At 41.0% G+C, this 27,332-nt stretch overlaps 1 protein-coding gene across 5 annotated transcripts in view; it reads right to left on the bottom strand.

The window, feature by feature from the left end:
- Window positions 1-15,272: 15,272 nt before the first annotated feature.
- pik3r3b (phosphoinositide-3-kinase, regulatory subunit 3b (gamma)) overlaps window positions 15,273-27,332 on the bottom strand; it is a 152,274-nt gene continuing 140,214 nt past the window's right edge. For 4 of the 5 annotated variants that reach the window (XM_026345577.1, XM_026345578.1, XM_026345579.1 and 1 more), the window contains 8 exons: window positions 20,666-20,801; window positions 19,745-19,843; window positions 19,204-19,384; window positions 18,865-18,990; window positions 18,439-18,758; window positions 17,000-17,074; window positions 16,643-16,813; window positions 15,273-15,775 (listed from right to left, as the gene is read on the bottom strand). In XM_026345577.1, coding sequence (XP_026201362.1) covers window positions 15,577-15,775; window positions 16,643-16,813; window positions 17,000-17,074; window positions 18,439-18,758; window positions 18,865-18,990; window positions 19,204-19,384; window positions 19,745-19,843; window positions 20,666-20,801 — 1,307 coding nt within the window. In that variant the 3' untranslated portion in view covers window positions 15,273-15,576. Of the gene's footprint in view, window positions 15,776-16,642; window positions 16,814-16,999; window positions 17,075-18,438; window positions 18,759-18,864; window positions 18,991-19,203; window positions 19,385-19,744; window positions 19,844-20,665; window positions 20,802-24,338; window positions 24,452-27,332 lie in introns of those variants that run through there. The other variant, XM_026345581.1, reaches the window with a different exon arrangement.

Here is a 27,332-nt window from a genome sequence, read left to right as displayed (position 1 = left end):
CAGGACACGCCTTTGTAGCTCCACTATTGGCAAGGCATTAAGAATAAATAAATCATCAGGTTCAGCAGGACATACATTTAGCCAGCTGCTCAAGCCTGCAACTGTGAATATGTAGGCATGAGCGTGCTTTAAAAAAATATGTTATGAATGCCTACAAACACATGCCTGCACACGTGCTAGAAATCCAAAATGGACACGTCTGTGTACAGATGACATGTGAGAGCTGCTTCTAAATTCTTCTTTAAGTTAATGTAAAGATAAAAGGTAAAAAAAGGCATCTGAACATTACAGGTCAACGGTTCTATACAGTGTTGTTATTTACCAATATGGTTCTTTTGTTAATAGAGTAATGAAAAAAACATTCACAAAGCCAAAGTGAGACAAAGAAAATGGATAACAAGAGGAAAGAAGAAGGTAGGTAGGCGCTGAAGAACTCTACCCACGATCTTATAAGGCTGCTGTAATGACCCATGGAAGTCGAGGGCCTCGTTAAGGAATTCAGCAGAACCAAAATAAAGTCAACATTTATTGAGCGTTAAAGAAAACTGAATATGAAAGGAAAGGAGTAAAGGATGAAGGAGGGTGGGGAGGTGGGCTCAGGCCTGCCAGCGTAATGTGTTGTTATTTTTGGGAGCTGTGAATGGAGCTGTTGTAGCAGCTATGGGCGGTGTGTTCGTACACTATGCGTGTGTATGTTCGGATGTCCTGGAAGCAGAGTGAAAGACTGGCTTTCGTCTGGAGCGAGCGGCTGGCATGTGAGGAGGAACACCTGTGACTTTAGCTTTTAAAGTAATGGAGCTTCAGTGGAGCCCACCTCAGAGACGAGACCGAGCCGCCTTCAGTTCTCAGCATGTGCTCTCCAGATGAAACGTGTCGCCATAAAGAGGAATTATTCAAGTTTGGAAAGTGTGCTCTCAACTCAAAGAAGGTGCCACAGTCCTTCCTATCGTCAGCAGTAGATGAGCTGACATTATCTAGGACAGATCCCCAACCTGGCATCACTGGTCACTGCATATGTTCAGAAACCAGAAGCATAATGGAAGCAGAAGAGCTTTGTTCACAAAGAGGATAAGACCTTGTTAAGTATTACCCTTGTTTTAAGGGTTGGATCATGAGGACATGGCGACCTTGGATCAAGTGTTAGGGCAGTTGTCTCTGAACCACAGGGTTGGTGGTCCGCTCCATATGATGCCTGGCAAATGTCTCTGGACAAGACACTGGACCCATAACCCAAGGGAATTGGTATCTAATATTTTTATATCATTATCAAACAAAAAACCTGAACGATGTTGGTTACGTATTGAAACTCCAGCTCTCTGAGCTGCATTTTCTTGACGGCAACATAAATGTCTGCACCATCTCTCCGAGGTTGGACTGAAGTTGGTGAGAACGCCCAAAACATCTGACTCTTGTTCAAAGTGGCGGACTGCTGACACACCACAAGCACAGCCAGCATAATATATTGTCTGTTACTGCTGTGCACATTTTTACAACAGGGAGGCAGATGCTTTCAAGTGAACGTCTGAATATTTATTGTAACTTTTCAACAACTTGTTTAATTTATTTTACAATTTATATACTGTAGTGCTCACCTCTGCCTTGATACATATGGAAGCGGTACATGGAGACATAAATCAGTTGGTTACAGTGCAGATGTATGGAGATGTTCAAGCTTGCTGTATAAGTAGTCAGACATGCATGTGCAACACAAATATGCAAATAAAATGCAAATATAATGTATATTCATGCAACAGAAATGCACAGTACGCAAAGAGTGCTACCTTGTGATTCAAGAATTGTAAGTGCATCTCCGTGTGTGTGTGTGTGTGTGTGTGTGTGTGTGTGTTGTACATAAAACTATGTATGTGCATATATACATTATATATGAATTCCCCTGGGTGTGTTTGTGTGTATTCCTTTAAATGTATGTATCTGGGGACTATTCTGCTTAGTGTGCAGCTCTGCATTGTAACCACAGCACATCCTCCTCCTCCTCCTCCTCCTCCTCCTCCTCCTTGTCCTCCTCTCCTCGTTCCTTTCTGCTGGCCTGCTGCCCTTCCTGGCATGCCCGCTGAGTCAGTCCTCACCACAACTTATTAGCAGGGTGGTAAATATTCGCTGGCCTGTGCCCGGGGTTGGCACAATGGCCAGCTGCAAACTCATTATCACTTTATTATTCTCTGTGTGTGCCTCTAATTTATTCCCCCGCTGCTGCTCCAGTGCTTGGTGCGTGCCTGCTGTGCCTCAAGAGCACGCCCAGACCACCTTCCCCTTCTCCCCTTAATTCTCCTGCCTCTGAAAAGCTGAGGCTGTGGGAAGATGAGATAGGATGGGGAAAGAGTGAGCGAGGGATGGAGAGAAACTTGTGGTTATTGGGGAAAGATGGAGGCCGAATATGGAGGTGTACAGGGATGGATGAAGGCAGAGCAGGAGCTCATTATGGTGATTTGGGAGGAGGGGAGTCAACCCGCTGCAGGCAGTGACCCTGAACACCAGTTTGGGCTGCAGATAAGTCAGCATTCTGGCTTTATTTGCACTACAGTGTCTCAGCTAGAGAATGCACACAGAATGCAGTTTCAGTGTCTTCTGTGCTTTTTAACCCCATTAGTGACTGTACAACTGTCAATCAGCAGGTAGATCTGTTTCCATGTCTTCTACAGCAGCTCAGTGGAGTTCAGGATTCAGTGTAATGGCTGCAGGCTGTTCAACTAAGTACAGAAACAAAGACAATCAGGCAGATTACAGGAAAGATTGTTCAGTGCAGCTATACCCTCTGTCATCAACAACGTGCAATGATCTGCAATCAGTTTAATAAAATCACATGGAAAACTGCGTCAATTAACAGAAACTAATGTAGGCTGTGTACTCTATTTTGAATGCATGGTGATGGTATTCACTAGAATTACTTTGTCACCCACCGGAGAGATGTTCACCCTTGAATAGTTTAGTCTAAAAGAAAAAGAAAAAGTAAAATTGATTCTGTGACACTTTTTCACTGTGGATGGTAGGAAGCTTCCCTCTCAGTTTAAATTTCAGGTTTACAGTAGAAGATGCTGAGGTTGTGTTTGGACAACCTTGACGGGTTAAAATGTGAAGACTAACACACTTTTAAGGCTTAGGATTTCAGCATTTGTAGTCTCAGTGTTCTTGCACCAGGTCTCAGTAGAATTTAGTTCTTGGAAATGTGGAAAAGGCTACAAACAAGATTCAGATCTCAAGTCGGAAAATAACCGAGTAACTCCTGAGTTTGTCAGACAGAAGGAAAGTTCTTTTAGTTAGAGTGGATGTGTTTATGAGCTGTAGCACCTGTCTCACTCAAATATGATTCATGTATCTTATTTGATTTTGTCTTTGCTCCTTAATAATACAGCAATTTAAAGAATTTTCTAATTGATCCATCCAAATATTTTTGTTCCACTCCTTCTGAAACCAAAGCTGAACCCTTAATGGCTCATACATGATGGATTAACTGGCTTGACTTGCCAGTGGAAAGTGCAACCCACTAATTAAGAGTCCCATTAGTGTGTGAGTGTGAGTGTGTTTGTGTGTTAATTTACAGCTCCTTATACACAAACCTTTAGCTCAGTCAGCCATTCTGAGACACTCAGCAGTCGTGTTGAAAGGAAAATTTCAGCTCACGACAGAGACGTACACGAGCTGTTATTACTGAGAGGAATGAAAGGTTTTGTCACAGAGAGACTGACACAGCCCTGTCTGCACTACAGCTGACGCTATCAGAAGCATCTTAACAGTGAGGAAAACTTCAGGAAGAGAATAACGAACTGCAAACAGTCTTCAAGTGCTCAGTGTTGTGGCTGCATCGAGCTGCAAGTTCATGTCTAAATAGTTTCAGGAGTCCAGAGTTGTTGAAGTAAAAGTCGGGCTCATTTTGTGCATGGACAACGTTAGAAGCCTGACAGTTGGAGTTCTCCAAGTCATCAGCATGAACTCTTCTGGCTGAATCATTAAAACAAAAGAAGAATGACTGTGTCAGAAAAAGAGAAGTTTCTTTGAATAAATCCCAAAAATTACAGTTAGAAGCCTGTCGACATAAAAACTTTGCTGTGCCGACTTGTTCCAAGCATTCACGCTAAAAACTATGATGTATCCTGCAGCATTAAACGTTAACAGTGGTACTTGATTACATGTCTACTTTACATTCCCATGTTCTGCCACCTCATACTACATACAGGTATCTAGCCGTCTACCACTACATTTATTTTAGTACTTTTATTTAATTCTTGACTCTTTACTTGAAGCAAAGTATTTCCATACTGTGGATTTGTGGTATTGATAGTTTCTCCACCACTGGGACAGAGGAAGGAAAGTGTAAAGTCGATTCTTGTACTGCACAGTGCAAGAAACAAGCATCCACTTTACTTTTCTGGTTTAGTTTTACGCCCTTTGTTGTTGGGTTCTACTCAAGAGGCCACAGTTTGGCAAACCTGTGTTAAATCTAAATGTACATATGTAAGCAATAACATGAAGAAGGAAAGAAAAGAAAATCCAATAACCGACTGTAATTGATGATTGAATTCTGCCGTGTGTGTATATAACAGAGATCAGGGTGAGAGAGTGAAACTAGTGTCTGTATCTTCATCTGCAGTCGTCTTTAAGAAGCTCTGCTGTTCTCTGCCAGCTGTCCTGATCCAAATCTCTAGATTAAAATCATTAATCTCGTTAAACAACGCGCTTTCAGAAATCTCATTCCCACTGATTCCGATGAAGTTTATCCGACAGGCTCTGGATTTCTCTGGAGCCCTGATAAAGATCTCCTAATTGTCTGTGAGTCGTGGTTTCTGTATGATCAATGCAGGATGAGCATGTACAAGCCAATTAACATCTGCGATGGTGTCGAGACACGTGGAACAGAGTGTGGGGTTATGTGCATGTCAGGTTCGTTGGTGGCAGCAGGGGTTCCACAGTGCAGACGAAGGGAAAAGACTTCAGTTGGATCAGCTGAGAGCAGATTTTGGTCCAGACCAATAGACCAGTAGGATACTTAAAAGTTAAACATTGAGAAAGCGTCAAGTTTGCTTTAATAACAGCTGCAGTAACAACACAAACACCTACGCTGCACTTTTCTAGAAGAATTTTATGATTAAACGTTCAAAATGTGCTGGCAGTGTCACGGCAGCCTGCAGAGGAAGGATGCCTACAGTTAATGGGGCCCTGAGCTGCAGACCGTGGCGAGTCTTTTTCAGACTTTCAGTCCTGTTCACCCCGTCAGGTCACAAATCCTTGGCACTGTTCCCACCTGTCTGTCGGCTCGAAAGGTTTAGCTTTGCTGCTCTCCGGGGCGATAAAGGGGTGAACCTCAGCTTCAGAGTTACCTTTGACCGTTTCATTGAAATAACTCTTTATTGATTTGTTTTGCAACTAAAGCACATGCTGACTAGATGATGGATCTTCGAAACATCTTTGACTTCTGCACGCTGGGACACGGATCTATAAATGTTTAAGCTAACCTTCTGAGCTATTCATTGATGCCATATAAATGTATGAATTCTGAATGTCTGACTGCAATGCAGTAAACTTGTCACTGTCCCTGTTTGCACTCACACTGCAGTGATTTTCTTTCCTCCCGTCTCTGTCTGCTCTCTAAATAAATGTTTCTGAGTTTATTATATCAGTGTATATGAATCAGATTTAAACATGTTGCATATGTTTGTATTAAAATGCCTGTACCCTGCATGAACAGACCTCTGTACGCAGAAGAGAAACAGGCAGTTTTACAACTTTTCTTTTCCTTCAGCATCACTGTACATGTGCCAGCATTGGCCCAAAACATCATTTTCAAAACAACACCGAAACATGCTGTAGGCCATATGTAAAGCTTGGCTCTGCTGCACCCCAGTCAGAAATCTTTCACAGGGAATTTTCATTTCTAAATGGAAAAGCATAGTTAAGATAGATCCAGGAAGGTTTCTATGTCCTTTATGTAATCAGTCAGACGTTTGCATATCTGAAGGCGTGCTAGGAAATGATTCCACTGTTATGGTCTCTCTTGAACTGTGGATTAGCACCGATTGCTGTCGTTACTTTATACATTTTGATTCAAAAGTCAAACAAGTTTTCAGCAACATTAGATATTCTAGCAAAAATAAAATCTTTCCATGGGTTGACTGCCACAGAAAATGCTCCTTTGCCTCATGCATTGGCAAACTCTTCTCCACATTAGTTTTACTACTCCACCCTATTTTTTCTCCTCATGCTTTTCTTTCTTTTGTATCCAAAATCAGCTGCAGTCTTAAACCTGGTGAATCCATCTTAAACATGCAGTGAGGGGCCAGGAACATAGAAGAGAGATCAGATTTCTCAATGGAGTTCCATCCTTAGCATAAAACAACATAAAACTCACCAGTTATAGCCCTAACAGGAGATGATGGGAGCACATATTCCCACTGGTGCCAGTCTGCATACTCATTAGAAGGAGCTCAGCATAAAGCAGGACCCTTGTGCCTGGGCTTCTAAATGCTCATTAGAAAGTGTCTGGTGATGGGATTTTGTTTTTGGACGTGCCTACCAAACCCATGGGCATTACCCCATCAACAACCCTACCCTCAAGCCTGTCCCAGTTAACCCATTTAGACCAGGACAGGCCCGAACTCCACTGGTATATCTTGATCACACATACTGTAGTTCGAGCTCCCTTCGACTGACAGGTCTGTAGTGTTGTACGTAGTGTGAACATGTTTCAGATCCAGGCTACAGAATTTAGTACTGTTGGGTCTGTTTGTTGAATTTTGAACTTTTTTTTTCTCTGCAGAGTCATGAAGGTTCAGCTTCAGCTTGACCGAACCCGAGCCGAGAAAGACTGAAACTCAAACAGCTTAAGACAAGAGGTGAGTACGTTCATATGGGCAGCGGAAAGAAAACCAAAGACTAAGATAAAACTCGGTATATCAACTAAATGACAATGTTGCACAATATTATTACAGCATTTTTTTCCCAACGTTTCACCCTCCGCAGTAACACAAGAAGTCATTCTGAAGTTTGTTTATATTTTACTGATAACACAGCAGTAATGTAAATAGAAATTTGAATGCAAACATGTAATACTCAGATATTGCAGTTTAAATAAACCTTCGTTCGTTCCAGTTTAATCAACAGGCAAATGTCGACAATGAAAATCAAAACCAAGGTTTTAAAAGGTCGTTTTGTCTGTGTGTGTTTGCACACATGTGCATACATGTCAGTGGAGGTTGCAGTATGTACATACTGTGCATGTAGTGGCAAGAAAAAGTATATGAACACTTTGAAATGTTATGGTTTTCTGAATTAATTTTGTCATAAAACATGATCTGATCTTCATCTAGGTCAAGAGGAATAACACAAATAAAATTCGGATGTTTCATGTCTTTATTGAGTACAACCATAAAATTAATCTTCCCCTCAATCACTGCAAGCTGGCAGTGCCTGCAGCAAAGCAGGCCCAAATCATGATGTTTCCTCCATAGTTTCATCAGTTCACAAAACATTTTGCCGATACTGCTGTGGAGGGTCAGTGTGCTCTTTGGCAAACTTCAGGCTGCAGCAATGTTCTTAATAAAGACATGAAAGATAATTTTTTTGTGTTATTATTTTAGACACATTATATTTGTTAATACTCATGAATAAGATGAAGATCAGATCACATTTTATGACAAATTAATGCAGAAAACCACAACATTTCAAAAGGTTCACATACTTTTTCCTCCCACTGTACAGTATATGTGTCAGCAAAGATAAATGTGAGCCATTAGAGACAGTTTTCAAATGAATGAAAAGAATAGTTTAATATTTCTTATGTGTTGCGTGTCTGTGCATCTGAGCCAAGTGGATCTATAGTAGTGTAGAAATGACTGAATGCTCTTGTATTGCATCTGTGTGTGTGTGTGTGATTGGCACGTGCCACATACATCTGTCGGTGTAAAAACGGAAGACGACCATTTAAATAGCAGCGATTCATGCTCTGCTGCTCTGTTTAATGTCTTGGCGAGATCTAATTACAGCCGCTTTGAATCTCACTCCCTGCTTTTAATTAACACACCCAAAAAGGAAAATGTAGCGAAAATGTAAAATTAATTGAATGAAATTTGTAATTCAAAGAGCGAGAGTGAAAGACGAAAGAAGGGAGATCACATACTTACTTTACTTTTAAGACTTGACTCCCATGGGAGTTCCCACTCTGAGTTTCAAGGTTTTTTTTACGTTGCCAGTCCACAGAGGGGCCACGGCCTCCATTTTCAAAACGAGGCATCAAAATTAAGCTTCATATAGAGCAGAATAATGATGTGGTTTCTTGCTGGGAGAAATAAGTGAGGGCTGGCAGAGAGGGCCACTCTCAAGGCTGCAGAGAGTCTGGATTAATGCGGCAGGCAGGAATCATTTATAGAGGAATCACTCAAGCTCACACACGATGGATTTCACCCAACGGGTACAGACACACACACACACACACACCAAGCCAAAGAAGGACATTATTCCAGTGTGATTACATAGAGTAGCCAGAACCCTTCACTCTTCACACCCTTTACTGTGTCCTGCAGTTTATTTGACTGATTTTCTATTTTTTCCAATAATCTACACTCATCAGTTGTTGTTTTCCATAATAATATCTATTATATATAATTTTGTCAGGACGTGACTTTAGTCACCAATTCCAAGGAACTCTCTGCCATAGAATTCAGTATTATACTGAAAAGTAAAAATCACGTGTATCTAATGCATTTTCCTCTAAAAACAGCCACAGTAGCAACAAATCTGGACAAAATGTTTTACACATTCTCCACCACCATGGGTTAACCTTAGTGAATTAGTGAACATGCGCTTAGTGAATATGTTCTTAATCAAGTCTAAAAATAACCTCTCACATCTGATTTACAGGCCAATAATTCCCTAGTCTAAACCAGGTTATCACTAAAAATGAACAAATTCATGTAAGATACTGTAAAAGTAGAACGTATTGTCATGCTTGAGAATAAAGAGCATCAAAAATTCAGATTTGAGAAAGTTAATTATTTCGCTTTTTTTTCTCGTGGATAAAAAACTGATATAAAGGTTTGAGAAATGTGTAGGAAGTGACGACCAACGCCAACACACAGGACGGACACTGAAGTTTGTATTTGAAGAAAATATTTTCTTTATTCTGTAAGAGAACTGAATATGGTGGAGCTCCACTGATAAACGTACATGAGTTCAGCTCAAACAAATGGAAAATCTACAACCAACAAACTATTGCAACCAATACAAGAAAGTAAAGTGTACTGTGATGGGCCAAAACCATTTCAAAGAGCAAATACCAAGAGAAGCTGGTAGCAGGTATGGCAGAGTGTAACGCTGAGAAAGAGACCGGTGAAAGGGTTACATGGGAGGACGCCACACAGGATTATAATTTACCGCCTGGATTTGAAATGTGCAACAGTTGTGTATTTGAACTTTTTCACATAGATTATGATGTTTGGACATCAGGAAATTATCTTAAAATTAACTTCTGAGGTGTTCGACAAGGTTTAAATTCAAAATTAGTGGAAGCTATTTGTCATCAAATAGCCAGTCATCCAAGACAAAATCTGAACAGAATATTTAGCAAAGGTTGGGGGTGGTCGTCTTTCTCAGTATTACGCTGTTACAGCCTTAAACAACTGACACAAAAAGGACTGGAACTTGTTTCAGCTGTAAGCAGTGATGTTAAATTTGCTATATTAAATTCAGATCTGAATACACCATAAACAGACAAATAACAGTTGTTTTTCAAAGACATCTTTTTTACCATTTTTCTTTTATACACAAAAAACAACAGTCAAGAGTACCAAATATGCATGCTGGATCTGTACGTATGTCAAAAAGGGGCAAAACGGGGGGAGAGAAGGGGAAGAAGGGGGTGTCATATACACTTTTTAAAATCTTTTTTTAGTTAGTTTTTCTAAAAGTTCTTTATTTTCATATATAGAAGAAGCTGTTACTCCTCAAAGCTGTGCTGGGTACTGTGATCAGATAAGCAGTGGTAAGAACACAACACGACTCCTCTGTGAGAATCACAAACATATTCAAACCTGGCTGCAAATAAAACTTTGCAGAACTGCTTCAGGGTGAGTAGTAGTTGTAGTATTAGTAGTAGTAGCAGTAATAGTAGTAGAGGAACAACGCAAGTTGCTATTTTAACAGTCCTGGGGTGGTAGTGAGTATAATCACTCAGACACAAAGGTAACAGTAGGTTTATTGAACCCTTCTGTCACTGAGACTGCACCTTAGCTTGAATTAAAACGTACCTTTATTTTCTGAACCTAATCCTGGTTCCTCGAGTTATTCGAGTTAAAGTCGAGTTTCCAAAGTGAAAACTCAACTGAACAGTCAGTAAAAGTAAACTTGACAAAATGGAGATTTTGGTTTGTCCCGCTAACTCTCAACCACGTCTCTTTCCGCCTGTTTTTAGCACGACTACGAGCAAAATCCTGCATGTTCAGAATCACCTGTGCTGTGGGGGGGGTCAGTGCACCTGAAGGTAAACAGCTGCCCCTCCCTCAAGAACCCCTGACTGACAGAAGTGAATATTACATGTTGTCATGACATGAGATATGAAGGAGCACTGTCCTGCAGAAATCTCTGCATCTTCAGCATGTGTTGAATTTCTCATTATTTAAAAATGTTGTTCCTGTTGACCTTCTGTATCTCCTTTAGCATTTACACTTAATGCTTTGGATTTGATTCTAGTAATTTGATTGTAATTGTTATGCAGAATAATGACTAATTATCCCAAATCTAGTACCTAATACAAGCTACAGCTGCTGATATCACATAAAAATGAAATGTATTGCCAGGAGTTCAGACAAATTGTGACATTTCCCTTAGATACATTTCGTTAGTTGTTTAGATTTCTGCAGGACATTCTCAACAGCGAAATGAAAACGTGTCCAACTGCAAACTAAACTCCAGCTACGGTCAACACGTGCAAACGTATGAAGTGGCACAAGTGAGAAAGCTGTGACTCTGGGACTTTGGGTAGTTAAAGAAAATCCTTAATAGAAGTCACTTGATAACAACAGAACACAAACGGAGTGCAGATTCAGCTAAATGTATTGTTTTCTTAACCACTGGGACATCATTGAGCAATGACTTTAAAAAAAGCTCCTTCCTGATGTGCCACAAAAGTATCTGAACTATTTTCAACACAAATGAACAGATCAGCCAACAATCCCCAGGACAGTCGCTCACATACGCTCAACATTGTTTTATCTTCTGAGTTGTGATAATATCAAGGCAATGGAGATAAACATCACTGAAACATCCCTTTCCAATCAAAAACTGAACGATTAACAAGAACTGAAATCTTTGGTGTAAATGTTTTGGGATAAAATGAAAAAGAAATATATATGTTTCTAGATATATTGATGATAGATAGGACATCTGTGTAAATGAGACTCAGGATGCATATGCAGACATCACAGGTAAATATAACACAAGTCTCATGTCGATGATAATGTGTGCAATTTCAGACAAGCCCTCTGTGAAGGAAAGATCAAACATATCTCTGAGGAAAGTTTCAAAAAGTGCCTCCTTTTCTCCTGAAGTAGCTCCACTTCTGCCTGTAACAAATACTGTACATCTGTCATAAAACTCTAAAAACCTCGGCCCTGCTCACCACAAAACAAGAGGGAACTCTCCACTTTTTCTTTAATAAATGTATATTTCCATATAAAGACATTCAACAAGCAATGCAATACAGTTCAAGTAATATAGAGTTAAGAGATTTTTCTGAGTTCCCTATGCAAAAAACAAAAGTCGGCTTCAAAACAAACACAAAAACCCTTCAGACTGTGGTGATGGAGGGGAAGGAAAGACCTGTTGGTGGTGCAAGCCTCTCGAAGTGAGGGTGCTCCAAGTCAAAGTCACGGGGATCTCGCTTAATTGGTTGATTAAGCTTGATTTGATTGACGTATAGATGTAGATAAAACCCTGATTTACTTAGTTTCGAATCGCTGGCTTTGTTGTGTTGTACTTTCTACGGTAAACTCGGAAACACCTGAGGGATTTAGAACCGGAAACTTAGTGACAGAGACTAAACTGAGAAGCGGGTCTGCGTGTCTGATAGCACCTTGAGAGTTAGGATCATCTTGTTTCTGTTCAACGTGACTGTGGTGCTTTAAAATTCAACAAAAGGAAAAACGGCTTTGGACCCAGACCGATCCTTTTCTACATTCAAGATTATATCGACAAACGCCGCCTTGCTGTCCCCTGGAAAACTACAGAATCCACGAGGAAGAACAGATGAAAGGCACCGTCACAGCTGGACACAAGCACCCGCAGAATTCATAAAGAAAAGACGTCATCTGACTTCTGAGCTAATTCAAAAACTAAAATCTCAGCATGTCCTTGATGCTGCGGCTGCTGCGTCCAGCTGTGTTGTGATGGTCTCTTCTGCTTCTTCCTCCACACTTGCTGCTTTTAGATGAATCAGGATGGCAGAGGGACCACTTGGGCTGGCAGTATCTTCAAACCTAAATCCAATTTGGCCCGTTCTCACAAGCTGGTTGGTGGTGTTTGGGTTTAATTGTCAGACATCACACAGCTGGTTGCAGGTTTTACACAGATACACTAATTAACTTTTACTCTTGGTTTTCAGGAACTCTGACTGTTCCAAGCTTGTCTCAACATGGGTGATGATCGCTGTGGTGAGTACTGCTTCCATCCTTATTTGTGCAAAAACTAGATAATAGAAAGCAGAAATAACATCAGTGCCACTTTTAATTACGTGATCTTTTTACACCAGCTTGGGAATATGAGTAAATTTTAGAAATGAACTGAAACAGTTTCTGTCAAATTTTAAGAAATGTGCTGAAGTAGTTAAATCTATTATTTAATTAATGGACAGCATCTGACAAGAGGCCAAACTGGATTTAATACTGGCAGCTTTAGGACACACACACAAAAAAACCCCAAACACCTAGAGGAGACAGCTTATCAATGGCTTTGAGCTCCACAGTCCTGGCCTGCCCTCTTCATCTATGTAATCATACTGGACTATATCAAGGGCACAGGGTGGAAATAGGGATAGTTACCACTATCTGGGGCGTTAAGGAGGACGTTGAGACGGGTGTAGATTAATGTGTGGTGGGTACAACCAAGGTTGTATCATTCACTCACAATGGCCTTCTTCCTAAAACCTGACACACACCTTCAGACATACCACAGTGTGTTGTGTGAGTGTGTGTTTTGTCCCATACACTCGATGCTGGCTTATCATTCTGTGAACACGTCGCAGACGACCGGGGGAGGAGGGGGTTTTGTCCGACTTTGTAACCAGCGTTGTCACAGATGTGTGGTAAAAATGAAAAGAGAACTAGTGCTGCGTTGGAGTGTCTGTTAGATCTTGAGAAGGGGGAGGAGTGAACGGGAACAGCTGCTTTTGTTTGCCATAAACCAGGGTCACGAAATCCTCCCATCCCCCTCCCCCCCTTCCTTGCAGCTCCACTAACCTTCATTAGGATCTTAAAATAGCTGCAGATTATCAGACAGGCAGCGGCGGGACGACCGTCTGGGGACACCAGGTCCCCCTGAGACACAGCATTGACCCCGTTCATCATCTCAGAAATGTCAGACATCTCCCTCAAAGGAAGAGCCGATGGTAGAGCAGTGTCTTTGTGACAACAGTCAATCAGTGATGGTGAACTTCGGCATTCCAGGAAGAATAAATTGCAACTTGGTTGTGTTTCTCTCTTCAGTTTTTAAAGATCTCTTTTATTGTAGGATTTTTATATTTTTATAGTCTTTGACACAAAATGCTTCCACTGGTTACGAAGTCGAGCACCGGGCAAGAAGAGTTGAACAAAGACTAAGCAATCAAACACACAAAATAGAATTTAACTCCAAAAGCTTAACTGCGCACTTTGATTATCTCTTGGACCTTAGTGCATCGTACTCTGTTTGACTGCTGATGTACATTAACAACGCTAGATTGCACGCTCTTTCAAGTTTTCCATATTTTCTCCTAAAGCCTGTCTTCAGATCGGGACGTCGCCTCTGTCAACCTGTTCTGTTACACTGAACATTTTATTGAAGCTTATTATTTGACGCTTTTGTAACAGAAACACAAAATCCCAGTTGTTACCATAGAATTACGTAGCACTCTCTCTTTTTAAACCACACGTGATGGGTTTCATTTTTGTGGTCAGACTTTTTTCTTTAGTGTCATGATTTTGGTGAGTCTGACCATTTGTAATCTTGTCCGGACTAATTTTAAGTGTAGCTGCATCTGTGACCCCAGAAATCTGCAGCTCTGTGATTGAGTCCAACAGCGTTCCTGCACAAACATTTACAATTCAGTTTCACTACAACCTACTGCAGCTGGTGTCAGTAGACTTTGCATTCATGTCTAGTTATGAGCAGGTGCTTTAAGCCTCATGTGATGATGTCAAATGGCTTTTTAATCAATGTTTCTGCTGTTCCTTAGTTTTGTGTAGGCGACAGAATCACAGAGTGACGTGCAGAGTGTAGGGGTCCCAAATGGGACTCATTTAAGTGCTTCTTATTCGAACATCTGTGTTTACAGAAGGTCCTGGCGTTTCTGTTTACATACCATTTGGTTTTCCAACACGGCTATTTGGTGCACAAGCACGTGGCCCAAAACCCAGTTTTATGTGTGGTCTCAAACACACCATTCGTTTGCTTTTCTTCACTCCTTTGTCCATTCACAGAAAGGAAACTGAAATATATACTGACAGACTATTTGCCCTCCCCCATCCCCCATCCCCGATCCCACCCCTCCCTCTCCACACCAACTTTGGTCTCTGGTTCTGATCTATGATGCCAATTTACTAACTGGCAAAAAAGAAAAGACTGTTCCAGCAAAGAAAAAAATTAAACCAAACACCACCCTACAGTTAATATAAAAGCAAGCCTTTTATCCTTCTTCAGACTACAAAGCTGGTTTGTGTCACTTGTCCCCCCACCCTCCCCAACCCTAAACCCCTCAGCAGCAGTCTACATGAAGGAACACTTATGTGTCCGTTGTCTTGTTATGCTACATTATTTTTGCTTTTCATATGGAGAGGGACAGGACAGACACTTGACATCATCATCATCTCCTCTTGCATTTACCACAATCAAAGTTAGAAGTAAACAAAAGGAAACATCTGAAACATGAAAACGACTCCAGAAACAAAAGGTTTAAAATGGGAATGTTGTTGTTGTCGTCTTCTTCGTTATTTGTGTGGTTTCTGAGCATCTGGTAAAAAGTCTGAGCTGGAGTTTAGGTAGCAGCGGGGTCAACCTGAAACTCTGAAGTCTCCTACTCCGTTTCCTTCCTTCTTTCCTTCGGTCGCTTTTTTTTTTTTCACATTCACAAACATTTAAAACTTCCTTGTGCAAATCAAGCAGTCTTTAGAAAGAATGCCCTCCGAAATTGTTCTTGTAAAAATATATAACTCCAAGGTGGCTGACGTGTGTGTTGCAGCAAGTGTTTAATTGGTTTCTATCTATCTATCTTTAACAGGTCTGGTGTTGGGGTTGCTTTGTATTTCAACCAGTCCCCCCTCCCTCATTCCTTCATTCTCCCCAAGCGGGGGTGGGTTTGTTGTCCTTATGGGTGTGTGGGGTTCATCTGCGTCCGGAGGGCATCTGTGCGTAAACGGGGTATGCGAGGCGCACGTTGAGCGAGTCGTTGTGCTGCACCAGGGAGGTCTGGTGATAGTGGAGCACCAGGTCCTTGAGGCTGCTGTACAGGTTGTAGGGCTCAGCGAAGCCGAAGCCGCGTGGTGTGCTGTAGATGACGCAGTGCTTCACCTCACCTTCAACACTGAGGACACACAAGAAGAAGAAGACAGGTTCAGGCAGGCTGCAGCGTCCAGGAATTTAAATATTAATGTAGCTTAACATGCTTTTTTAGTCTCTGGTCAAACTGGAGCTGATACATTTTAAAATGAAACTGACATGTCAAAAGTTTTCTGGTAGCATTTTCAGACAGTTTCCTAGAGCATGAATATTATGTATTCAAATTAACTGTTCATTTATTTAGAGTCTTTAAATTTAAAATCTCTATACAGGCAAGCATAGAGTCAAATATTAGGAGAGGTTTTTAATACTGGAAGGATCTGATTTTACTGGTTCAGTCTTCAGTCTAGTTCCTGCTCCTTACCGACACCAGTTTCATTGTCCAACTTATGTTATGTTCACAGATGAGATGCTAATGACATCTTTTCCAAATTACTGCAGAAAGATAATTTGACCTAAAGTTATGAACGCAACCTGTGGGCATCAGAAGAAAGTTGTCTCCAGCACACATTCCTTAAAATCTTTAAATATTAATAGTTCCAGCACAACTTAGTGCTCAGTTTCTGGCTTTACACAGTAAGAACTGTCACTTTTGCCTAATTTGCTATAGGATCAATGTTGAAAGTTGTTGTTCTGTTGTTGTGAAATACTAACTACTTCTCTACTTTGTCCCTCTTATTGGATGAACTTTCAGGTGACACTGTCAGGCAGGAGCTGATTATCATTAAGCTTTTTAATGTTGTATAAATGCAGAACAAATGGTTACTTGTGCACTTCTGTGGTTAAAATACATACTACTAAGTGAGTGTGGGTACAGTGCGACATCTCAGAAAGTAGAATTTGTACTGTTCATGTGCTCATCACTTAAATCATATCCTCTGTGTGTACTCACACTACAGAGCAGGCGTAGCAGCCCTTTTTGCTACTTTCCCGGATGAGAAAGGCCCCGTCTGGTTTCCCGAGGAGCAGCTCCTCCGCCTGCGTCCGGTTCAAGTCCCCGACGAACCAGCTCTTCTCGTCATAATGAGGCAAGTTCTCATCCTCCTCAGTCACAAAGTAGCCCCTGCACCCACACATCCAGTTACACAATAGGAAATATGTGGTGAACAGAGAAGACTGAATCACAGCAGAAATCTAATATTCTCAGTGTATTAAATTACAGGTCTGCTTCATGCAAACAGACATATGTACAGTAACAGAGTTAACGTTAATTTCTCATCCTAGGCCAAAGTTTTAGCAGAAAACTCACTCGTCCGTGTTCTCGTTCTTGATTCCCAGCCAGTCGTTAATTCGTTTCTGTCGAACTCCTTTGTGATTGAGCCAGCTATAGAGAGAAACAGAACCAATACTAGGAATCAGTTTAAAAGGCTTCTTTCATTCAATCAGTGTTTAGTGCTGTGAAAAAGCACAAGACTGAACAGAAATCAAATTAGTAAGCCTCCAACAAATGTCTTCACAGAGCGATTTGGGATGGAGCCAGCTCTGCAGAAACCGTATTCGACTCGTTCCTGAAAATAAAGCAGGGAATCTCCTCCAAGGCCCCACAGATGGAAGAAAACACAGGCTTCTAATCCAACAGTCATTGTCTGTTTCTTAAGCTCTGAGACTAAAACATGTTCTGGGTCACACGACGTAGGCTGCTGCATGCTATTAAATTAACAAAAGCAGAATTTCTGGCACAACTTCAGCTACTGCTAAGATACATGGAGAAGGGAAAACAATCTGCAAAGGTCAAAACTCCAGCAACACTCGCAGAATAACTAACTTTATTGATAACCCAGTGCTTTTCAGCAATGGATTGTTCTTTCTTCTGTATGTGTTGCTGCAGTTTTGACCTTTACTGTGAAATCACAAACTGAATGCCACACTTAAATTTTTTTATCTTTATGTGATACAGGTAATTCCAAGGAGCAGCCGAAAACACCACTGTCAGCAGAAAACTGCTTGTATGATGAACTGCCACTTCCCAGGACTGCTTAGTCAACTTTAAAGTGTGTGTAGCATGTAATTATCACTCCCAAACAGTTGGTTAGAGCGGTTTTGATGTCAGCTACCTGATGCTAACCTCCCTAGCAGCTGTTGCCTACATCTCTGACCTTTGGTTAGTGGGGAAATACACAGATGTACTTTACTTTAAATTAACTGGAAATATTCTTCCGATTTCAGACCAGTACAACTGCCAGACAAGTGACTGATGGTAATGATGTTTAAATGACATCTGTGAAAAAATTGTTTGAGAAAGGAGAGAACACATAATAGAAGGACAATTAACTAATTTATCATGAAAACTAATCCTTAAACTATCCATGTGAAAAGTTTCAATTTTAGTTAAAGCTTTACAAAAATTAACAGAATTGAAACAATCACAGTTCAAGTGTAACTAAATGTGGGTTAAATATTATTTGAGTCTTGGCTCTGGGAACAACTTTGTTTCTTCTATGTTCCAGATTTTATTGGTGGCTGGCTTCTAGGATTTACCCAACAGGTACCTAGCTTCCTGAACAGAACTTTACTCCAGGCTTGTGAAACAGCATTAAAACTAAGATCATGTGAGAACCAGATTTTTTCTTGCAATTAATTTTGCTGCAAATTAAACCACGTAACACATCTTAGCCGACCCTGAAATGTTCTTTTTGATCTTACTGTTGTGGTGATAGCTCTGCATTTGTGATAATTCCCCATACTTACACTAAATACTGGTCTCTGATCTTGCGGAGCTGTATGAGGTCGGGCTTCAGGCTGTTCATCTTTTTGTCCGTCTCACGGTTGTCCATGGCTTGCGTCTTCAGGTCCTGCTCCAGCCGCACCTTGCTATCGTGAATCTCTCCGAGTCGAGACTTGAGCTTCTCGTAGTTCATCATGATCCGCTCGATCTCCTTGTCGTTGCCCTCGCGCCGGAATCGTTCAATGTAGTCCTTGCTGTAGCGCTCCTGCGTGTGGCACTGCTCTTCAAAGATCTTTATGGTCTCGTTAAAGGCTTCGATGGCCGTCCGCTTCATCTGGATCTCCTGTGGGAGGAGAGAAGTGGCGAGTGAGTGCACAGGAGACACAGTTCTGCTAAAACCATAACAACAACAACCACAATCGGGCCAGAACATGTGGGTTTATGTGTACCTGCGACGTCTTGGTGTACTCTTCATACAGTCTGTCGTACTCTTTACTCTTCTCCTGATACTGATTGTGGTATTCCTGAAGCTTCTTCCCCACAGCATCAATATTATCCTCTTTGACCAGCTGGTCCTGTGAGATGGAGGAGAAGAACTTAAAGAGAGCTATACACACAAACACATTAAGGTCAAAGATGCTTTTTCTCTTTAAATCAACTGCTAAGGTCACATCATCATGTCTTTCTTTTTCTAAATTAAGCTAATTGTCAAATGTTACAAGTGAAAATCAGGGGAAAATGGGACCCAGACTAAAATCCTAAACCCTCATGTGTGAGTGTGCACAGACCTGTTGGAAGCGGGAGATGGGGTACATCAGTTTGACATCTAGCTTGGTGTTGTACTGAGCCAGAGACTCATGTCTGTAGTGGCTGATGAGCTCCACAACTGAGCTGAACGTCAGTGGCTCAGAGAAACCGTACTTCCCGTCCCGGTGGTAGATCTTTATCAACTTGTTGTTGCCCCCTTTTCTGAAAACAGAACGAAGGAGGAGGAGAGAGGACACAGAAACAACGATAAGTACATATCAACAGCATATTCATATCTTCACAATTACAAAAACAGACAGATTAAAATTTTAACAGCTTCTACATCAAGGCTCACTTCCCTCTGAAACACGTTATTTCCAGTACAGTGGGTGATTTGCTCCAATTTACCAGGATGCAGTGTAGGCAAAATGCTTCCACACATGATTTCCCTCAATCTGTAGTTAACTAGAAGGATTGCTAAATAAAATTGGAACAGTACTCTACTATCCATTCCAAGCTCCATAAATCCCCATGTGGTTTTAAAACACACTATTCCAGATTCTCTGATACAAACTACTTTACCTCAGTGTGAGTGTGTAGTCACCCTGCATCTTGGTGGAGGCATCCCGAACCAAGAAGGTCCCATCAGGCATGTCTCTGAGCTTATCGTTCACCTCCTCCCTGAAGACAGAACAAGAGAATACATAAAATTCAACAAACAGTGGGAGTTGGGTGAGTGATCCATGCACAGATGGTGTTCATTCTGAGATGTCTGCCTCCAATTACAAGTGGCAGGCGATGAGGACTTTCCCCGCAGCATTACATGCATGCACGCACGCACCTCAAAGTAAACTGTCGATAAATTAGATAATGTTTGGAGTGACTGGACAAACTGGTCTTAGCCACCAGTGTCTCTGCTCCAGATGGGTGTGTGTTAAAGGTGGCAGACTGGTTGGCTGCACAGTAGGTGTGGTTACATCTGACTGTGTGTGGATTGTGGCTAAGAGCTAACCTGCACTTAGGAAGGTAAGGCAGTGACTCAGGTCTAAACAGTTACAGTAAGACTTTTACAGTTTTACACTACACACAAAAATACAAGCTTTATGAAAATCAGGTAGCTCTGTTTAACATCCTGAAACTCTGCTGCAAGTAAACTAAGATTTAAAGGCTTTATAACAAAAGTGTATAAGCACGTAAGTATTTACTTACTACTACTACCACCTAACTACATACAATTTAGTAAATAGAACACAAATGAATTCTGACATACGTGCAATGCATAGTTGTATTTAGTTTTTTTTATGAAAGGCTATTTTATTTTTTACAGTTTCTGGTCAGGTTAGAGGCAACAATGCAACAAATGCCTAAAACGCAATAATCTATAAAAAATCATGAGATTAGACCAAAGCTACATTATCACCATTCAAAGATTATCACTGTGTAGTATGAGCTTGCATTGCGCAGCAGTCATTAGTCTAATCTAAAAACACAGCATGTGTGTACCTGGATATGTCACCCCAGTACCACTCGGCTTCCTGCAGTGAGCCTCCTGCACCTCCGTCCTTGGTGGTGTTACTACTGCTCCCTCCAACCCCGAGTGAGCAGGGCTGCTGAGGCTTTGCCGGCTTTGGAGGAAGAGCTGCAGAAAAGAAAAAGACAGGGAGAATGACTATTAAAAGAGGTGGTTTGTATAAACCGTAACTTCACCTTGGCATTTGTGGTTTTCTGTAGCAAAGACAAATATTTCCATTCATTGTGAACATACACACATTTGGTATCTGAACACAAACTTTTGTGTTCAGATACACAGACATGTCACAGACATGTCAGAGTGCCAAAAGTTGGCACAGACTGCATAGTTACGTTTGCAGTCTTGTTTATTTATTCTCTGAACAAATAGTTTGGAGATTTAAATCAAAAATTTGCCAATTTTAGGTTTTATTTGGTTTAGACAATTCTCTAAATGGCTGCTTGTGTTTAGACATTGTGCAACATTTGAGAAGTTTGTTTTTTTTTCTTAAAAAGGAAAAACGTATTTCTCAAAGTTAGTTTTGGAAAATATTTGTATCAGAACCTTCAACTTTAGAACCTGAAATGTTTTGGTTTCTGAATGTTGAAGAAGGTTTTTCTCTACATTTAAATCAGGCTGCACCTTTAAGTTTGGTTCATAGCAACTAAAGCAGAACAGCTAAGTGCAAAGGTAAATTCAGCAGCAACAATGGATGCTAAAAGGCTAGAAGACAAAACGTGTAATTGCTGGCATGCTGTGATCTAGCCTGAATACGACCCAAAGACAAACACACACACAGGCAAACCAAGGTTTACAAGTCTCCAGGCACATCTGGATACAGTTTGAGGAAAAGCAATGTAATTACTGGAGAGCTCCTACATCACAAATCAGTTTGTGCTCAAGCACAATCTCACACACGCAAACACAGAAAGAACTGACTTGGACAGTGCCCTTTAAAAAGGGAAACTACGCTGATGAGAGCATCCTGAAACAGCATCGTAGGAGCAATCCTCAAGCAGAGTGTTCACGTGCAAAGGCTAGAGTGATCGGGAACAGCCTGGTCTCACAAAGTACCACACAACAGGGGAGGTCCCACAATGTACAGGGAGAGCTGAAGGTGATGGGAGAAATAATATTATGTATGATCATAAACTGCAGAATTAGCAAACTAAAATGTTGATTAGTGCCCAAAATTAAAGTTTTAACATTTAAATGTCCATATAAATGGAGCTGAAGGTTGTGATGGAGGCAAAACCTTCCACTTTGGAACCCATAGAGACATGTCATCCCTGGAAGCTCATGTGTTACCTACAGCTTCTACTTTGTAATATCACTACAGGCTACTGTATACAATGAGCAATGAAGAAGAAACTCAGGACAATGGGAAATGTCAACAACCTTGGACCTTTAGCACATGTTGAGGGGACTTTATCAAAACTGCAAAAGTAAAAATTAATCAGAGCCGACACAGCAGATGAGTTCAGATGAATGTACGTAGCTGCACAGTTGCAGCTCTTCTTCTTCTCCTTTCTTCCTTTTCTTTGTTCTCCTTCAGTCCTTCCATCCTCACTCTCCTCTCCTCGCCCTCACTCCAACTCCTCTCCTACCTCACGTCACCACAGCCGTCAGTCACTTAATGCAGCCAAAGCTGTCACTCTCTGTCAGCACTTTATAGACTTGTTTGTGCACGAACGCGCCCACACACAGTGAAACTTCAGTTTATGTTTAAATATGAAATCGTGCAAGAATTTTTAAAAGAAAACTAAAAAGAATATAAAACTAGGTTACAAAGAAAACTGATCTAACCTAAACACACTGAGTGTATGTGTTTGCCTGTTGTCTGGTGTAAGTGTGAACAAAGGACAGTAACAAAAAGGACAATAGGTGGGTCACCACTACTGTTTGCATTAGTAATTCATGAAGTGTTACTGTCATTGCTTTTTATTAACTAAAATGTCCAATATGTCTTATGTTTCAGCAACATTTAAAAACATAATAATAATAATGATGAAATCTGTGAAACTAAATCTTTGACCTCAGTAAAAACACACATATTTACTGACGAATGTCTAAAAGTATAAAATAGTTCTTTTTTGTAATCGTCATCAACAACATCACAACTGTCGTCAGTAACTGACTGTGGCATCTTGTTTCAAAACTGTGATGAGGAACAACAGGACAATGAACTGGACCTACAAACACACAGACACACACTAAACTCTTTGTTACAAAGAGAGATTATTGGAAACCTGAACCAATAAATAAATGAGTGTCAGTGACCGCTGCAGCATCTACGGAGCAGAACCCTCCAACGTGCTGATCAGTACTTTTTCTTGAAAACATCTGTTATGAATAAATCAACACTTACTGAACTTACTGATGACAATCATGCTAACAAAAAGGACATGTAATCAAAACGCTATAAGGCGTCAAAACTGTTTCACATTTCACAGCCGTAGTGTTAGAAATCTGTAAAAACGTCAGCCACAACTACTGCATGAAAGACTCGGAGCGGGACGATGAACAAAGGGGACCGTCAGCACAGCTTTCCCTCCCCTCCTGCCCCCTCCCCCTCACCAGACAAAGGAGCAGCGCTCTGCCCCGCACACACGGAGCGATATCACTTGTCATCACACATGCATGCAGAAACCCACAGCCCTGTGGAACAATGAGCGTAAGCACGGATTGACACGCACCATAAACACACACACACACACACACACACACACACACACACACACACACACACACACACACACACACACACACACACACACACACACACACACCTGTCAAAAACCACACAAAGCATCAGTGGTCGAGCTCTGGCAGCACAAAGGTTTGTAAATCACATGAACACTAACTGATCAGAGAACAGCTTGATTTTACCCACAAACACACACACAAACACGTGAAATCACTGCACAGGCTGCAAGAGCAACTTAAAAACTCAAAGCATGTGGCATGAATTAACTATTTAACTAAATCTGATTTTCAATCTCAATTTTCCACAACTTTACATCTGGCTGAGGAAGGTGCTGCAGGTAGGGGGTGTGTTTCAGCATCACGACTGTGAAAGCGCACACACACGGGACCACACTGAGACACTCAACAGCTTAAGATTCTTCCCAGTTACAAATCCGGGTCTAGATTTCTGCAACTGCTTTCACTCTCAACATTTCTGACAACAAAATGATGAAAATCCCCTACTTGCCAGGGCCCAGTGCAGCATTTTAAAGTTTCTATTTTAGTTCCACCAGACGTTGACATCTAAAATTATCATAATTACAACATATAAACTGAGAAAAGAAATAAATCTTCAAATGTGAGAAGCTGGAACCAGAGAATGTAGCTGACTTTCTGGATTAACTGTGTTGCAGCACTGATTCTCATAAAGTTGTAGAGTACAAAGGCACACTGACCAACAGAGAAAGAATGAACGCAAATGCAAACACACTCTGCGGGTTGTGGGTTGCAAGAGGGATGAAAAAGGAATGAAGGGCTGCAACGGCATAAAAGAGCAGAAAAAGAAAGACACAGAAACCAGTAAAACTGTAAGTAAATGAGCCCAGGTGGAATTTGACAAGTGAGTTAAGCAACTGGGAAAAAAGCAGGGAAAGAAAAGAAGAGGCCAAAACAATAAATCTGTTCTGTTCTGTTTCTTACCGTCCTCCACCATCGCACTCTCCGTTAACTGCATGCTGCCACTCGCCTCTCAGCTGTTTCTCTTCTCCCTCCTTCTCTTTCTCTCTGTCTCACCCTCCCTCTCTCTGCAGCTCTCTCCTCCTCCTCCACCACCACCACCGCCTCCTCCTCCTGCTGCTGCTGCTGCTGCTCTACGCTCCCTCACACTGAAGGGTAAGAGCGAGCGAGGCTGATCCTAAAAGACAAGACGACCCACTAACTAATCCCTGCACGGAGGCCCGCCCCCTCAGCCAATCAGGCGCATGAGAGAGTGCAGGGGAGAGAGAGAGAGAGAGAGACTGAAAGAAAGAAAGACATTACCCTGTGGTATATGCATTCTGTCTGGGACAACACATACATGCGCGCATCAAGAGCTAAATCAACAGGTTGTTTCTATTGAACAATGGGGACTTGTTCTAGTCATTTATTCATTATTCCTTTGAAACAGTTCTTACCGTTTTTCATGACTTCCAACACAAAAACTTAAACCCACAGCAACCTAAAAATTATTAGGTCTGCAAATAATCATCCTCTTTGTCCTTGTAGTGACTAGAATATTATATATAATAATATATTAAATAACACAAAAAGGCTTAAAACTGCAAATTCATAGGCAATAATCTGTTTTTGACTCAATATAAAAGAACTAAATGCAAAATTAAAAAACGTCAACACATCAATCAACATGACAACTGAGCAAAATCTATCCAACCGTATCACACAGACTGTGTGATATGCTTGAAAGCCTTTTAAAATACTAATAAGTGGAGCGTTAGTTGAAATTCATCAACATCAACATCCTTGATTTTGAAGTGTGTTCTGTAATACCTGCAGACACCTTCGCCTTAAACTGTGTGATGTTTTATTTAGAATAATTTAGTTTGATCTCAGATTATGATACTAATAAAAGGCTCTTATCACTTAGCGATGCACAGTCAGTCAACATTCAGAGGATTACGACTCTTATGGGCCACATGTCAATCCAATCCCACAGATGATGATTACATCATGTATGTGAAGAGGCTTTGACATCGCTGCTGTGCATGAATGATGCCACAGAACCACTTAGCTGCTGTCATTCAAATTAACTGCAGCAGGTATGAAATCCAGGTCTCACTAAATATGCATGAAGAATCATATGCATTTGGCGCATATTGTGCAAAACAAATGATTTACATTAGGTATGGGGTTTGTACTTTCTATATTGCTGTTTCAGTTCATTTATTGATATGCACATTAAATTTAACAGATTAAAGACATAAAGAGGGACAATTGAAATCTACTTCAGTCCCTCCATCATAGAGTCCATCGTGTCTCCTTTGTAGAGCTGTTCTTGAATAAAGACATATTATTAGCGCCACTACTCTCCAATATTAATGTCCCTCTGCAGGTGAGTCAGTCATGCAGAAGAGGCTTTTAGAATGTGGTACTAATTATAGTACGACTGGGCAATAGATTGTGATTTAACAACAACTTCTTTCATATAGATTTTAATATAGGAAATGTATTAAATTGTATACATTTCATAGTCTTGCTTCAAATAATAAATTTGGACTAAACATAACAAGATCATATCATCATGACATTTCAGGGAAAGACTGACCAGACACTAACGAGTAATTAGTTAAATTCTCTCATTGCCTCAGAACAAAGGCTACTGCTTTTATTGTTGTCAGCATAACATTACTTTTGCAAAATTATGCAATGGTATCTAAAATCTGTACTAGGTTATTGTGACTGCACAGAAAGAAGACACAGACATGATGTAAACTATGAAAAGATCCACGCAGGAACTACTTGGACAGGAGCAGTACCAGAATATGCTGCAATGAGCTAAGGCCTGCAAAAACATTCTGGTATCGTCCTTTAACAATAATCACCCTGTGATTTTCCACTGAAAGGCGAGACTCATCATTCACTCCACATACACAAGTTGCCAATGGAAACACAGGCTTGTCCTCCCCTGGGGGGGGCGTTGGCACTCCACCTGTGCTAATCACCCCGCACACAAAGACATCACACACACACACATATACACACAGTAGAACTGTCTCTGAAGCTTTCACATTTCAATTCCAGTGTAATAAATATTCTAATGAACATCTGCTGGACACTCTTCAATTGTCTCTTCCACCATTTCTTCTGTCTCTGTCGTTTTTCAGACTCCTGATCGGTCATAACACGAGACAAAGACAAGCTGAGAGTCAGTAAAAGATGCAGAAGGGTTTAGCTTAGTTTAGATGGGATTGATGACAGACTGAGCAAATTCAGGCAACATAGGTGAGACACACACGGACTGAGGAAAAAAGAAAGACAAACTACCATACACCATTCTGCAGATACGAGATACTGAATGGGTGCATCTGCTTTGTCAAGAAGCGCAAATTAAACTGCCAGTCAAAAGAAGAGCAGGGGCGACTATCAACTTTTAACACCAAGGATGCTTCTTTCAAAACAACCTAGATTCATTCAGACCTCTCAGAAGACTTCACATCCTCACTGACACCACAGTTCAGAGGAAGCCTGACTTTTTCTACCACTACTATTCTTCATCCATGACAATGACTGAAAATGTACGCGTGAATGAATGGCTCTGGGTGCAATAAAAGCCAAGGTCCATTGGCAGTTAACTGTGTGAATCACCAGCAAAGAGCCAGTGTGCTGCATTTACATCCCTGACACATTTAGGAGCACTGTCCATTCACTGCACTGTAGTTCAGACACAAATGAAAGGCAAGAAAGAAATAAAATCAATGTCTCTGTGCTTGGCCAGCAGGAAAAGGAGACGTTAACTTTAAATGAGCAGAAAGAGGATGGAGATATTACACCAATTCACTTCACTTAGACTACAATCCAAATCAAATGAAGAAAAAAAAAAAACACACATTGCAAACAGAATATTTTGGATACAAGAACCAGCTAGAAAATGCACCTGCAGCTGAAAGTATATTTACTTGCTGACATTAACGTTCACCT

Source organism: Anabas testudineus, chromosome 4 (assembly GCF_900324465.2).
Source record: "Anabas testudineus chromosome 4, fAnaTes1.2, whole genome shotgun sequence".
In the NCBI taxonomy this organism is placed as follows: Eukaryota; Metazoa; Chordata; class Actinopteri; order Anabantiformes; family Anabantidae; genus Anabas; species Anabas testudineus.
This window is presented reverse-complemented; position numbering and strand designations above follow the sequence as displayed.